The sequence below is a fragment of the Pleurodeles waltl genome, chromosome 1_2, assembly GCF_031143425.1.
Source record: "Pleurodeles waltl isolate 20211129_DDA chromosome 1_2, aPleWal1.hap1.20221129, whole genome shotgun sequence".
NCBI classification, from domain to species: domain Eukaryota; kingdom Metazoa; phylum Chordata; class Amphibia; order Caudata; family Salamandridae; genus Pleurodeles; species Pleurodeles waltl.
This window is the reverse complement of record NC_090437.1, coordinates 631,541,798-631,558,412: the sequence shown is the minus strand read 5'-3', so window position 1 is coordinate 631,558,412 and position 16,615 is coordinate 631,541,798. Positions and strand designations below refer to the sequence as shown.

Below are 16,615 nucleotides of genomic sequence, written 5' to 3'. Positions count from 1 at the left end.
TAAATTATTAACGAACTAGAAACATGAAACAGACGGTGCATCACTGGTTACTAGAAAGAGCCAATAAGAATAAATCACAAGCGTGGTTTAAACGGAGAAGTGACCCACGAATGCATGCATTACTAGCGCAATAGCAAAATTTAAAGACGCGTGTTGAAGTCTATCGAAAAAAAGTTATCATACAAAAATACCGATTGTGACCCCTGAATGCTTGCAGTACTTGCCATTTAGTAAAATTTAAAGACGCGTGTTGAAAAGTATCAAAAAAGACACCTAAAAATACACGTGAAGCGGTAAAAACACTGGCGATATCCGAATAGTGGCGGTTTCTTGAAAAAAAAAAAAAAATCTGCTTCGGTCTGGAATATAGACCAATGTCTCAGAACAATGCTTTTAATCTGTGCACTTCTGGTGGAGCATTTAGAAACATGCGCCACTTTTCTCTTATTGTTCTTGGATATTTGTGATTTCAACAAATGATTTCTGTCAATGGCGTGCACTCGAGATTGAGCTTCTTTGATAACTTTGCCTGGATATCCTCATTTTAGAAAACTGTTTACCAAGTTGGTTTTGCTGATGCTCTAAACGGTGTCATCCAAAATAATACTCTTAATTCTCAGCAGTTGAGAGTAAGATAAGGGTTTTTTAAGGAAGGCTGATGAAAACTGTTAAAGTGCAACAAATTATTGCGATCAGTAGGTTTTGTGAAGATGTTTGTAGCTAACCCACGCTCCTTCCTGGTAATCTTTGCATCTAAAAAAATTATTGAGATGATGTGTGAAGACAATGCGCTCATCTATTGAGTTGAGGGAATCAATGGCTTTGATAAGTTTTTCAGAAGTACCTTTCCATATGATGAAAATATCATCAATACATCACCAGTAACAAACATGACCATTTATCCATATGTGACTCATTAAGATGTGATCCAACTCAAATTTATGCATGAACAAATTTGCGTAGCAAGGAGCTGCACAATTGCCCAGGGACGTATCAGATCGTTGTAAAAAGTATTCATTGTTCCACTTGAAGCAACTATGGTAGAGAGTGAAATGTAATACATCCATGATGTAAATTTTCACGTCTTCGTCCTTGTCACAATCAGTCAAAAAGAACTCTGCCTCCGTGCCAAGGTCATGTGGAAAAACAGCTTCATTCTTAAATTCAATTTGATCTTGAAGCAAACTGTACATGGTAAATATGCTTATAAGGCCTGAAATTCTCTAACTCACGTAGATTAAATGATTTTAGAGTACTTGCAAATCACCTGTGTAGTGGTTAGAAGGGTGGAGTCACTAACAGAGATAACACTGATGTATGTCATGGGGTAGCCGGTTGAGAGTGACAAGCCACATGGATCTCAAACAGGGAAAAATAATAAAGTGTTCTCCAAAAGACAGCTTTGGCAGATAACCCTTAACAGTTGTCTTCTCCAAACCTTCTTTGACAACGTGAAAACCACTCTCAACCACTTGCATCTATCCAGGTAACATTTCTCTTTTATTTGGTATCAAACGTTCAGCATATTATGAGAGAGTTCATATATTCATCACAGCCCCACTCTCTCAGGAGCTATACATTTGATTGCAGGCTTGGTGCAACAGACTGCCCGCTCATGCAACAGAAAAACTAACAGCCTGATCCACCTTCCTTTGCTGAGTAACTTAAGATCGGTGCACCAAATCCTCCTCCTGGGCACACACAGAGCCACAAGATACTCGTCATCTCAAGCATCTTGAATCTGATCTACTCACGATCATATAACTAATCGAATAAAAAAATAATAAGAGGCATATGCAAAATAATAATTTAGGTTCAGTGAACTGCCAAGGGATCAACCACTGGACATCCGGCTCAGCTCAAAAATTGTTCTGACCATATCATTTGTATGAAGAACACTGAAGCCTGCTGACAGCATTTAATTAAAGGTTGCTTATCTATTTTAAATAAATAGCAGGAACACAGCTGCCTCATGTTAGTCCCCAGTGTCGAAGCATTGTGACTTTACTGCACAACTTCAGGGAGTCTACTCGCTTACAATTGTTGAAATCATGCATTGGAGTTGTATTGTCAGTCAACACCAGAACATGCCTGTCCTGCACCAGGGAAAGAAGAAATGGCACAATCTGATCACCAAGGCTGTCAACAATCTGAAGTGGAGATGTCTTGGTTTCCGATGAACGGCCACCTACATTCAGTTATTATATAGGGCCTTCCAAATATAAGGAAAGAACTGGTCACCTATTGAACCTGACATTCTAGTAGAGCATAAATCCCATCTTTTAACATGTTGTCGTCCTATATCCACCACATTCAGACGGTCTGTAAGTGACCACAATGTTGTGACCATAGAGTCATCAGGCACACTGCAGCATCCTCATAATAAGGATTCAATTGGGCCTCAACCTAATAAACTGAGATTGTTCTGCAGTTGTTAGGTGTCATCTCAGAGCTTCTTTTTTTTAAATCACTGCATCAACAAACGGAAGTCTTTGTTCTAGTATGCGTTTTTCTTTTACTTTAGAAAGGCTCAGGACTGTGCACAAATGACCACTACCTACAGTGAAAACAACCATGTATAAGCTAGAGCATTCCGGAGGCAGTCATTAATGCAAGGGAACAATTGAGCTCACTGAAGTCAGAAATGGGGAGCCACTACCTTATCTTTTCAACAGATAAGATAAACAAAATCAGTCAACATATCTGCAGCACCTTGCAGCTGCATTGCTTCCTCACTTTTCTCAGCATTATTGTGTCCCAATATCACAGTTGAAATATTAAGCTGCAGACCTATAGTGACCATAAAATCGACCACCACAATGTTGTCAACATAAGTGTAGTGTAGGTTTACTAATATTAACTTCATCATGACAAGAGCATCTACTTAACATACCTAACTGGGCCACCACCTCAAAAGCAGATCTCGCTGACATTCTTATTGCCCATAAAACACTTCAAATGACATCTACTTGTCTGTCTCTGTGAAACGTCTCTCTTCAAGTGGCATCGTTAAGAAGCAAAACAGGACTCTGGATCTTTAAGAGCTCCCCAATAGCTAGTCTACTGCTACAGTAATCCCAATGCAATTAGAAGGGCAAACCAACAACAGCCTCCTACAAAACTGCTAATCCAATTGCAGGGTACACCTCACCAAACCATCTGACCACCAGTGTAGATTGAACTGCAGCAGAGACAACAACCATCAAAATTATGGACGATGTATTGCACATTACAGACAATGGCAGTCCCTGATTAATGGTCTCTTGGCAAACTTCCATTCAGTCAGCCCTTATCAACATCCTGTGAACACATGGGATTTACCAATACTGTAATTCAGTGGATCTCCTCCAGTCTCTCTGATGGGCATCAACGCACCCAGAACAGTACTGGCAGATATCACTGGCTAATACGGTAACTTGTAGAGCACCAGAAAGCTCCATCTTCTTCCCTATGACCTACACATAAAGCCTCTCAGTAGTGCCATTGCAAACTAAAGACAAAGTTAACCAGTATGCCTATGGCCCATCACAATATTTGAAGGGGACATCCAACGCTGGGTGTAAATTCCTACCTTAAGCAACAGCTGCTCTTTGTCAACAGCAACACACACAGAAGTAACCAGGAGTGGTTCTCTGACATGCTATCAGGCGTCTGTACAAACTAAACAAAAAGTGATGGATGGAATGCTTGAATTAATCTCAGCCACTGGTATTTACTTGGACTGCATCCCAATCCATCATTATTTTCACACAATGCCACCTCTGTTAGCCATACACAGACACCACAACTCTCCACAGAAAGAAAGTCACTCAGATTCTTCATCAACAAATTTCTCTCCTTCAAAACTTTAACACAAAAATAGAAAACCTAAGTCAAAAGACCTTGTACCACCTTGTGATCCCACACAAAACAAAGCACTAACTCATTGAATCAGACTTCCATAACTACAATCCCAGCCCAGTTCTCTCTTCTATCTGGACAATGACAACATCATTCTCAGGGTGTAAGCAACTCCACATTAAAGAGTGCCATGAATGCTCTTAACTCCTCAAACAATCGAACAAGTACTTCCACTCTGATGACCTGCTCTGACTATCTCTTCAAGTACCATCAGCTTCAAGGACTGCTGCACCGCCTAAAACGTGTGCACCCACTAAACTAATCACCAGAGGAGATCAACACATCGAGCCATAGCCTTTGTTCCATCCAAGGTGTGGGCACTTACCCTCTATCTCCATGACACACACATACATGGTGATAGTGTGCACAAAGAGGGAAAACATAGTTGGCAATTATTAGCACTCTCAAGAGATGTACCAGATGTGCGATTATACTTAATGGGAAATAAAGCTGCCTTAGCCTGCCTCACCATTTTCCTACTCTGTAGGCATGCAGCAAGAGAGCACTCCATAAGAAAATTGTATGATGTAACCATATTTATTACTAATAATAAGCGTGCTAAACATTTCATAAACCACATTAGTTAACACTTAATTGTGATATGTGCTCTTTTTCAATGTATATTTAACTACCAATTACTGCTCCGGGTGGGAATAGATTCATGATTGAGCTGTATCAAACATTTTCTCTTCATTTGCGAGAGAGGCTGTTGGCGGTGTTTGAGATGGCCCTGCAGTGGGGTATCTTGCCAGAGACCATGCGCCAGGGCGTCGTCTGCTGAATGCTCAAGCCTGGGGGGGGGGGGGAATCTAGGTGACCCCTCCTCTTATTGCCCACTCATCATGCTGAATAGTGATGTCAAGATTCTGTGTAAAATATTGGCTACGTGGAGTGATTTGGGGCTTGGTGCATGATTATCAATGCGGTTTTATGCCTGGTCATAGTACGACTTATAACTTACGTCGTTTGGCACATGTTTTGCATGAAACCATGGGGACAGAGGATGAATTGGTGCAGGTGTCATTGGACCTAGAGAAAGCTTTTGCTACAGTGAATTGGGGCTACTTACTGGCGATGCTGCAGGGAATGGGATTTGGACCCCATTTTTGTGCTTGGGTTTGTTTGCCGTATACTGCTCCCTCTGCGCGCATTCGGGTGGCTGGGGAGCTTTCAGAATCCTGGGTGATTGGCAGGGGAACCAGGCAGGGGTGCCCACTGTCACTGCTTCTTTTCGCCTTAGTGGTGGAACCACTGGTGGTCTGGCTTCGTGAGGTGTTGGTGCCCTGGGGCATTCAGGTGGGACAGGTTACCCATATTGTTTCTCTATACGCAGATGATGCGTTGATATACCTTTCAGAGCCACGTGTTTTGGTACCTTTGTTACGGTTGCTGCAGGAATTTGGGGCTGTAGCTTGTCTCCAGGTAAATAGGAAGAAGTCGCTTCCGTTTCCTTTATGATCATTATGCGGTGCCCCGTTGGGAGGATTTGGCGGTGGTGGGGCTCAGGTGGGAGCCCAAAAGTTTTAGATACCTAGGTATCTGGGTCACTCACACTGTGGCGGGGCATGTGATACATAATGTAGAATGGGTGGTGACTGGCCTGGAGCACTCGGTTTCGTTTTGGAATAAGCTGCCTCTTTCAGTGATGGGGAGGGCAGCTGTGGCCAAGATGGTGTTCTTGCTGCGGTGTCTTTACCTTGTACAGAATTCTTTGTTTTTTGTTAGCCGCTCGGCTCTTTACCTGTCTGGACACTTTGTTGATTTCATTGGTGTGGGCTGGGCGTCGTAGTAGGGTGGCATTGTCCACACTAAAGAGGGACATGGACGACGGAGGGTTGGCTATCCCTTATATTAGACACTATTATTATGCAGCACACTTAGAACATGCTGCAAAGTGGATGACTGAGTCAGACAACTAGGAGAAGCGACTATTTGAAGGCATGCTGGGCAGAGAGGCGTTGGTGAATGTATTGATGACGGGTGGTCGGTCAGAGACTGCTGTTCCCTATCTGGTCAAAACTACTGCACGGATTTGGGAGCAAGCGTTAAGAAAGTGATTTGACGTGCCCGTTTGATAGGGAATTGAAGATCTGGGACTTTGCCCCCTTTAGGAATATGGATACCCTAATGTCAATGGATGCTTGGAGAGTGGGAGGCTGTCTAGTGACGGAAGCTTATACCCCAATGGAGAGTTTATCTCCTTTCAGGAAGCATGGAATACGTTTGGATTGGGTACTGGTCAGTTCTCGATGTATGCCAAGATGAAGAGCGTGGTTCGAGACGTCTGATGTGGATTCCCGGTCCCCCGTCTCCCCCCACTCCTCTGGGTTCAAAGGTGTTGAATGGGGTGATAAATTGGGGTGAGGAGTCTCACTTTATTACCCTGTTTTATAAAGCACTTCGGGGGGGATCTACCAGGTGTGGTGTGGGTAGCACGCAGGGGCCTGGGATCAAGAACTGGAGGATCCCTTAGAGGACGTGGACTGGGCTATGGCTCTGTCACTTGTGTGCACAGTTTCTTGTAACAACCGGTTTAAGCTTTGCATTTTAATTTCATACACCTTACGTATCTTACACCTGCTCGTCTTAATAAGATTGACCCGACAAGAGAGGCCGGGTGTCCTAAATGTGGGGTGATATGCGCCTCCTTTCTCCACGTGGCTTGGTCCTGTAGGCAGCTGCAGCGATTTTGGTGGGAGGTGGTTTGAAGGGTAGAAGTGGTCACATGTTTGGGGATCGAGGAGACACCTCTGACATGCCTTTTAGGTGTAGTGCGGAAACCACGGGGTAGGCGCATCCAATATAGACTTGCACAACTCGCTATGGTGCTGGTTAAGTGCAGGGTGGCCATGGGCTGGAAGAGTACCCAGAGCCCATCCATTCCTTACTGGATCCGTGATTTACTGGAATGGGGTGCTGCTGAAGAGTAATACATGAGGATGACACGCAGGGAGGAGGGGGCACTGACGGACTTAATTGCCTGGGGAACACTATTGGAATGCTTCACTGGTGTGGAAGAGTCCAGTTCTGACTGGAGCACTGATGATGATGGCTGACTAATGGAATGTTATGTTGGGCATAAAAGGTGACAACCAACTGTGGTGATGTTGCTGGTAACCATTGTATATAAGCAGATAAGTGACAGAGTTACAAAAGTAATATGCCACTAGGTCCGTTAGACTCTCCTTCTTGTAGGGATAAAAAATGTGCATGTTGGTTGTCCAAAAATATGCAATACAACTGAGCTGCAGTTTTCATGATTTTTCACTGTGTACAACCATGTATCAATTTAAATGGTTAAATCTAACTAATAATAAGCATTGGCAAAGCCAATAGGTCTCACTTATGGAAGAGCTATTGGCTTTCCAATGTGTTTTCGCCATGTTGATCACCAGCATGGCTGCTGTTCAGCACGGCTAAAACTTAGTAGCATAGAGAAGAGTGGTGTGGAGTGTTGTAGAATGGAATGGCGAGTAGTGGAGGAGATTGCTGTAGAGTGGAGTGGCAGAATGTCGTATACTGGAGTGTCATAGTGTGAGCTGTGTAGAGTGGCATACCGCGGAGTGGCATGGAGTAGAATGGACTGGTGTAGAGTGCATTGGTGCAGACGTTTGCAGAGTATAGTGGCGTAGAGTATAGTGGCGTAGAGTATAGTGGCGTAGAGTGCAGTGGCATTGGTTAGGGTAGTGCATAGTAGAGTGCAGTGGTGCGGAGTAGAGCGGTGTAGAGTGGTGCAGAGTAAATTGGAGTTGAGTGATGCAGAGGACAGTGGAGAAGAGTCGAGTTGTATAGGGTGCAGTGGCATATAGTGCAGAGTAGAGTTGAGCAGCATAGAAAGCAGTGACGAAAAGCGGTGCAGAGTAGAGCACAGTAGTTTAGAATAGTGCACAGTAGAACATATTGCCACAGAGTGCAGTGGTGTAGAGTTAAGTGGACAGTTGAGTGTTGCAGAGTAGAGTGTCAGAGTGCAATGGTGCAGAGTAAAGTACAGTGGCATAGAGTACAGTGATGAAGAGTAGAGTGTGGTGGCATAAAGTGCAGTGACATAGAGCAGTTGTGTGCAGTGCATTGGCGTAGAGTGCAGTAATTAAGAATAGAGTGATGTAGAGTGGAATGGAGTAGAGTGGAATGCAGTGGCATAGAGTAGATTGTTTCAGGGTAGAGTGAAGTGGTGCAGGGTAGAGTGCCGTTGCATAAAGTGGCATAGAGTGTAATGCCATAGAGAGAAGTGGTGTTGAAGTTGCATAAAGTGCAGTGGTGCAGAATAGATAAGATTGGCATACAGAAGACTTGTATGGAGTGCAGGGACATAAAGTTGAGCGTTACAGAGTAAAGCGCACTGGTGTAGAGTGTATTGCCATAGAGTCCAGTGGCATAAAGTACAGTGCTGCAAAGTGGCGTAGAATAGAGTTGTGCAGAGTAGATTGGTGTGGCCTAGGCTGGAGTGGCAAAGTGTGCATTGGTATAGAGCAGACTGGTCCAGAGTAGAGTAGAAAGGCATAGGATACAGTGGTGTAGAGTGGAGTGGTACATAGTGCAGTGGTGTGGAGTGGTGTAAAGTGGAGTGGGGCAGAGTAGAGGGCAGTGCTGTGGAGTGGTACAGAGTAGAGTGGAGTATATATGGTGTGGGAGCACACTGCCATTACAGACAACACATTTTCAATTCAAATGACCATTAGATATGCACTTTTACTAATAAAACTGTACAGTGCACAGGCGAAAATGTGTGGAAATTGCCTCACCTAGTTTGATGATTCGTTTTGATCATATTTGTTTCCAACACACTTCAGAAATACAACAAATGTGCTTCATTTGTGCATTCATAATTCTGATAAATTTGGAAATACTTACACAGTACATTTAAAAATTGGTGTGCGCTAGAAAAAAACACTTTCTCACCCCCAGTATCAAGTTAGGTTGTCACGTAACTCCTCTCACTTTCAAGTCAGAGAAAGAAAACCAAACAGGAACCCTTGGAAGACAGTGCCTGACATTTGATCTCCGTCTTTGAATGCATAGCAAATGTGACAAGATGAAAATAAGATCTAAAAGCCAGTTAACAGAAAGTGAGTTTGTGGAAGGATTCAGAAAGCACGGTTTAAACAATGGGAGGAACAAACTGAACCTGAAGAGCCTAAAGCAAACAAAGCCAGCAAACAAAGCCAAAATAAATGAGCTACAAACTAAAAACAAAGCGGAATGCATTCCTATGACAACTTTCTGAAACTCCCCAAGATGTCTTTAGCAAGACAGAAAGCTACATTGTCTGGTAGGCTGCGACCTGAAAAATGGATATGAAAGAAAAATGGCCAAGAGCCAGGAGATAAAAAATAAAACTATAGTTAGCCAGCAGTGCAGGGAGGGGCGAGGCAAGGCAACGGGAGGTGGGAGGGAGGAGGAGGAGGAGGAGGAGGAGGAGGAGTGTGCGCACCTAAATACGCATGTGGCCGGCTGTCTCAGGCCGGCCAAACACACATGCATAATTAGGTTTCTCCAGCCTGTCTGTGTTTAACTGCTGGGCCGGAGAAACTGCATAGACCACAGGGCTGTGTCTGAGCGGCAGTAACTGCTGCTCAGGCCAGTCCGGATGCTGCTTTCATGCTATGTTTGGCATTAAAGCAGCACCAGGATTGCTGGGGAGCCTGTGCTAGTGTCTCAGCGAATGTTGGGATGCCACACGGAGGGAAGAGGAGCGCAAGGCGGCAGGAGATGGAGACGTGGTAAGGTACGTTTATTTTAGTTTTTATTTTCCCCCCTCTGTGTCCACCCCCCCCCCCTTTCCCCTTGAGATTAGCGGCAGCTGCCACTGTAATTGTCTCCTAGGAATAGTGCTTAGTTGTACAACTCATAGTAGGGGGTTGCCCATACTCTCGTGATTTAAATGACATTTTGCAAAATTTGTCCTTTCTTGCACACTGGCTTACATTTGCAAACCAAACATGTAGAGAAATTCAATTAATACTAAGAAAATGTTTTAGTTTTCTGTGTTAATACACTTCTTTGAATGCAAATGGTATCAAACGTGTGGATGGGCCTATCGCCCATGAATAAAAAGGTCCCAACTGGGACACATAAGTTTCACCTTGAAAAATGACCCATTTAGCCAAAGTGAAAAGCTGTGGTGTTTGAGCCTGGGGTCACCTCCACCCAGGGAAACCTAACAAACCCAGGCATTTCTGAACAGTAGCCACCCAGAGGACTCGAAGGTGCTGTGACATGCATGGGTTTTTACCTAGAAAGATAAAAGATACCCTTCTAAGACCTACATCACTGGACAATAGCATGGGTCAAACAATAGTTATACCAGTATATCATCTGAGGCAGTTCTCTTCTTGTTTCAATTTCCAGATGCATCCATTACGAAAAGATTAATAATGCAATCTCTCTTCTTCCATACCTATCTTGGTCAATAGAATGAGTTCTTTGATGAAGTGACAATGGTTTAATTTGATACTGACGAACTTGACAGGTCTTGGGTTGGATTCTTGGGGTTATATAAGCTTGCATTGTCCCATACTGCCCTTCAATTGATCGAATCTGTCAGTAAAAATATAAAGTGAGAAATAACAAGGACGTTGCTGGTGGAAATCATTAACATAACAAGCATTTTCCTCAATACAGACTTGGAACACAAAACAATAGCAAGCTCTGACTCTGAAAATAGGAGCAGTGTTACATAACAAAATAATTATAAAAATCAACTGTTTGCACTCAACTGACAGTGATGTTGCAGTACAAATGCAGTATTTTATGTCAACTGACAATTTCTTAGTAACGTTTGAGACACAATTGGACAATTTACAATTCCTGCTGGGTCACTGTGCTTTCACATATTATTTGAAAGAAGTCTTTCTCTAGGGAGCTACACTTCAAAAATGAAGATCATAAAAAGAGCAACCACTTTCTTCAAAACTAAAACATAGGTTTCTTTTTACTATTTTCTTACTAAGATATGGTCTTAATTTTGTGAACAGCCTATAACTTTGGAATCACTGGACTGGAATTCCAGAGATCTTTTGCCTAGGGTCATTCGAAGGTTTGTGCTGGATTTTTTGTGTACAAGGTTTTATTTCAACTCAGTTGCGTCTATCTGTTCACTGTCAGAGGTCCTGGCTAAAACTGGGCCATCTATATTTTTTGACGTATGACCAGTTAAATTCATTCTTTGTAAAAGTAGAATAAGTGGATTCATAAAGACTCCAGTACATATAGTAGAAATGGCTAGCTGAACTAAAGAAATTGAGCAGCAGGCTACCTCCTGGTGGTATGAAATTCTGGAAGAGGTGGAGGACCTTAATAATGAAGACGGGTCTATTCTGATTATCTGTGATTGGGGAAAAGGAGAAAGGACAAGCTAGAAATAAGTTCTGTATTAGTTAAGAAGGGACTTTGAGCTGCCAAATACAAGAGGCAGCAGTTGAGGTCTATACATATGGGATATCATACCCCAAAAAACCTGAATCAATCCACCCAACAAGGTGGAGATTCTATTGCATGTCCTTCAGGTGGGATGCAAGACTGCCAGCTGTTTTAGGAGTGTTCTGCTTTAGTGGAATTTGGGAAAGGTGTAAGCCTTCATTGTGAGAGGATACCCTCCACTGCAACTGGGATGATGGGTAGCTTGCCTTGTTTGGGATGAGTGTCACTACTTGTTGTTGGACACTCCGCTGTGAACTGGTATTGTTGGTATTTATGAGGTTAGACTCATGACTTCCTCGGAGTGGAAAAATACTAATCCGCCAAACTTATAGGCATGGTATCCAGAATCATGATTGACTATTGAAACAAAAGTTTGGTTAAACAAGAGGAGAGTCTCTTAGTTCACTGCAATTTGATGACAAATACACAATCTTTTGGACAATGGTGTGGTGGAGCTTCGTGAGTCTGTTATGATTTGCAGTCTTATAACTCATTTCTAGTAAATATTTATAATTATGCCACTTAACTCTCAACTGAGAGTCTTTTGGGCCTCTTTAGTGAATCTCTTCTTGGGTCTCTTGTTTTGATTCCCCTTTTCTTTCCCTTTTTTCTCTTTGCACAAATGGTATTTTTTGGGGAGGGGCAGTGGGGGCTGGGGGTCGGTGGGGTCGGTCAACTAAGTCTGCACTCCTGATTTGTGGTGGAAGGTGGCAATTTGTTGTGTTAAGATTAGATCCTAAGCAGATTCGGTAAGAGCTTCTCTGAAGAGTAGTTTCTAAGCGGAGCACCCTGCATTAGCTGCAGATCTGATCTTTCATGTTGATAGGAACATTTTTTTTTTAAATAAAAGGTAAACATGAAGTGGCACAAGAGGTAATTATGTAAAGTCCAAAAGTCCATTACTGCAGTAGAGGGAAAAACGATAAAGTTACCTTTATGTTGACTCCATTACTCAGAAGTTCTATTATGTAGGCTATTTGCAGGTTATCAGTCTATGAACATCCCTGTCGCGTAGTGGCAAGGTTGGAAACTGTTTTTACAACTATATAAAAAAAACGCTTTGCATTCCGTTTTCTGCTTACTCATGCGAACTTCACACACAGCAAACCACTGCTCCTGTGCATAATGTGCACTCCTGCCAATTCCTTCCAAATTGTAACAGGAAAGACGCCACCAGCACTAGTGCGAATCTATTTTCTGAAGTACTGCACGTATTTCTTTATTGTGGAAGATGTCTTAAAAACAACGCATCTAATTAACAGAGGTTATTAACCTGTGGACAAGGGACCCCAGGGGTGCACGACGCCTTTGAAGGGAGCCTGCAACTGCTTAGAAAATTAAATGTTATTAAAAAACCCATTAAAGAGTATGTACATAATTTTTTTTAAAAAAAAACAAGTGCATCAAACAGTATATAATATAGGCGGGAGGGGTTTCAACTGGGTTTCTAACCTTCTTGTTAAAAGTAAAACTTTTTTATATTTGTAAATTAAATACAATATTTCAGCATTTGTGTATTTACTTTAAGAACGTTGTGTATTGTAATTGTCCCCGGCTTCTAGTAATGACTCAATGAGGTTACTCAATGATTATTCAACGGGGGGAAGGTCCTCAGATTCCATTAATGATTAAGTGGTGGTTGGAGGGTGGGGTATAGAATTCAAAAATCTAAGAACCACTCAGGTATAACATAACTATACATAAATGTAAGGAGAATGTGATCGTGAAATTGAATACAAAGTTCTCTTTTCTCTTTCTGTACACTACTACAAATTTTAATTCCAATAGAAAACAGCTGATTTTGATGGGGCAACTTAAAGCCCACAAATGTGAATACCTATTGGTTAAAGCAGTCGTCTGCGGATTTGAGTACATGATTAATAAATAAGGAATGTATTTGTTTCTGTGACACATCACTGGATCTGACATGTACATACACTCTACTACAGTTCAGTTCAAAAGCTTTAATTATTACCCAATGCTTCATGCATTGCTATTTCCAGTTATGCATTGTATGCCATTACAGAACTTAGATTAGCTGCACAGATATCCTACAATTATAATTTATAAAACAGCAAAAAGAAAATCAAATGCGAAAGGAAATTGCATCTTATTAATGGCTGTACCTTAAGTTCTAGCCGGGTGGTGTTTGCTTGACATCGATAGGTTGCAAGGAGGAAGTTGCCATTTGGCTGCAAGAAATTTAAGTGCAGTTATTTAGAAAATGTTATCATGCAATAATACAATGATAACAACAAAACATTGGTTTAGAAACATTTTCGAGCATCGCAGCAGCCAAGGGCCCCTGGGATCACAGCTGTGGCAGACCTCCAGCACGCCTGCACCTCCCAGACCATCTTCTACTCTGAATCAAGACTAGAGCGTGTCATCAGCAAAAGCAGAGCTGACGGCACCCCCCCATCCCCAAAGGCCTTTCCCAGGCACTATTCAAAGCAAACCCATCTACATGAGCCAAAGTCTTTACACCGCTCTACAACCAAGCAACCATGTAAGGCCTGATCCCAGATTCATGGCGAGGGGCCATCATACACCCAATATTTAAAGGTGGAGACCCTTCAGTTACGGAAAACTACTGGCAGATCTCATTGTTGGGTAACAATGCAAAATATTACAGAGGCGTCCTCCTAGAGGACCTTGAGTCCTGGTGTAATGCTATCTGTATTTAATCACCGATTCCATCTTGAGCACTGTAAGGAAATGCCTCCTTGGCATGGTTACCCCCTGACTTTTTGCCTTTGCTGATGCTAAGTTATGATTTGAAAGTGTGCTGGGACCCTGCTAACCAGGCCCCAGCACCAGTGTTCTTTCCCTAAACTGTACCTTTGTCTCTACAATTGGCACAACCCTGGCACCCAGGTAAGTCCCTTGTAACTGGTACCCCTGGTACCAAGGGCCCTGATGCCAGGGAAGATCTCTAAGGGCTGCAACATGTCTAATGCCACCCTGGGGACCCCTCACTCAGCACATACACACTGCTTGCCAGCTTGTGTGTGCTGGTGGGGAGAAAATGACTAAGTCAACATGGCACTCCCCTCAAAGTGCCATGCCAACCTCACACTGCCTGTGGCATAGGTAAGTCACCCCTCTAGCAGGCCTTACAGCCCTAAGGCAGGGTGCACTATACCACAGGTGAGGGCATATGTGCATGAGCACTATGTCCCTACAGTGTCTAAGCAAAACCTTAGACATTTTAAGTGCAGGGTAGCCATAAGAGTATATGGTCTGGAAGTCTGTCAAACACAGCTCCATAATGGCTACACTGAAAACTGTGAAGTTTGGTATCAAACTTCTCAGCACAATAAATGCAGACTGATGCCAGTGTGCACTTTATTGCAAAATACACCCAGAGGGCATCTTAGAGATGCCCCCTGAAAACAAAACCGACTTCCAGTGTGGGGTGACTGGTTTCTGCCAGCCTGCCACACACCAGACATGTTGCTGACCACATGGGGAGAGTGCCTTTGTCACTGTGTGGCCAGGAACAAAGCCTGTACTGGGTGGAGGTGCTTCTCACCTCCCCCTGCAGGAAATGTAACACCTGGCGGTGAGCCTCAAAGGCTCACCCCCTTTGTTACAGCGCCACAGGGCATCCCAGCTAGTGGAGATGCCCACCCCTCCGGCCACTGCCCCCACTTTTGGTGGCAAGGCTGGAGGAGATAATGAGAAAAACAAGGAGGAGTCACCCCCTAGTCAGGACAGCCCCAAAGGTGTTGTGAGCTGAGGTGACTCTTACTTTTAGAAATCCTCCATCTTGTAGAAGGAGGATTCCCTCAATAGGATAAGGGATGTGCCCCCCTCCCCACAGGGAGGAGGCACAAAGAGGGTGTAGCCACCCTCCAGGACAGTAGCCATTGGCTACTGCCCTCCCAGACCTAAACACACCCCTTAATTCAGTATTTAGGGGCTCCCAGAACAGAGGAAGGGAGATTCCTGCAACCTAAAGAAGAAGGACTGCTGACCTGAAGCCCTGCAGTGAAGACGGAGACGACAACTGATTTGGCCCCAGCCCCACCGGTCTGTCTCCCTACTTTGAAAAAAATTGCAACAGCGACGCATCCAACATGGTCCAGCGAACTCTGAAGCCTCAGAAGACTACCCTGCATCTAAAAGGACCAAGAAGCTCCAGAGAACAGCGGCCCTGTTCAACAAACTACAACTTTCTGCAACAAAGAAGCAACTTTTAAAGACCACTCGTTTCCCGCTGGAAGCGTGAGACTTTCCACTCTGCACCCGACACCCCCGGCTCGACCTGCGGAAAACTAACACTAAAGGGAGGACTCCCCAGCAACTGCAAGCCTGTGAGTAGCCAGAGTTGACCCCCATGAGCCCCCACAGCGATGCCTGCAGAGGAAATCCAGAGGCTCCCCCTGACCGCGACTGCCTGTAACAAGGAACCAGACGCCTGGAACCAGCACTGCACCTGCAGCCCCCCAGGACCTGTAGGAACTGAACTCCAGTGCAGGAGCGACCCCCAGGCGACCCTCTGCCTAGTCCAGGTAGTGGCTACCCCGAGGAGCCCCCGTGCCTACCTGCATCGCTGAAGAGACCCTGGGTCTCCCCATTGATTCCTATCAGAAACCTGATGCCTGTTTGCACTCTGCACCCGGCCGCCCCTGTGCTGCTGAGGATGTTCTTTCTGTGCCTGCTTGTGTCCCCCCAGGTGCCCTACAAACCCCCCCTGATCTGCCCTCCGAGTGGGTACTTACCTGCTGGCAGACTGGAATCGGGGCACCCCTATTTCCATTGAAGCCTATGTGTTTTGGGAACCACTTTGGCCTCTGCACCTGACCGGCCCTGAGCTGCTGTTGTGGTAACTTTGGGGTTGCCTTGAACCCCCAACGGTGGGCTACCTTGGACCCAACTTTGAACCCTGTAAGTGTTGTACTTACCTGTGAACTTAACATTTACTTACCTCCCCCAGGAACTGTTGATTTTTGCACTATGTCCACTTTGAAAATAGCTTATTGCCATTTTTGTCAAAACTGTACATGCTATTGTGATTATTCAAAGTTCCTAAAGTATCTAAGTGAAGTACCTTACATTTAAAGTGTTAATTGTAAATCTTGAACCTGTGGTTGTTAAAATAAACTAAGAAAATATATTTTTCAATATAAAAAACCTATTTGCCTGGAGTAAGTCTTTGAGTGTGTGTGTTCCTCATTTATTGCCTGTGTGTGTACAACAAATGCTTAACACTACCCTCCGATAAGCCTACTGCTCGATCACACTATCACAAAATAGAGCATTATAATTATCTCTTTTTGCCACTATCTTA

At 43.9% G+C, this 16,615-nt stretch overlaps 1 protein-coding gene across 1 annotated transcript in view; it reads right to left on the bottom strand.

The window, feature by feature from the left end:
* The window catches only part of BBS7 (Bardet-Biedl syndrome 7), a 426,240-nt gene that overhangs the window by 73,068 nt on the left and 336,557 nt on the right, over nt 1–16,615 (bottom strand). Inside the window, exons 13-14 of the mRNA XM_069242537.1 lie at nt 13,446–13,511; nt 10,298–10,437 (exon numbers count right to left, since the gene is read on the bottom strand). Coding sequence (XP_069098638.1) covers nt 10,298–10,437; nt 13,446–13,511 — 206 coding nt within the window. The remainder of the gene's footprint in view (nt 1–10,297; nt 10,438–13,445; nt 13,512–16,615) is intronic.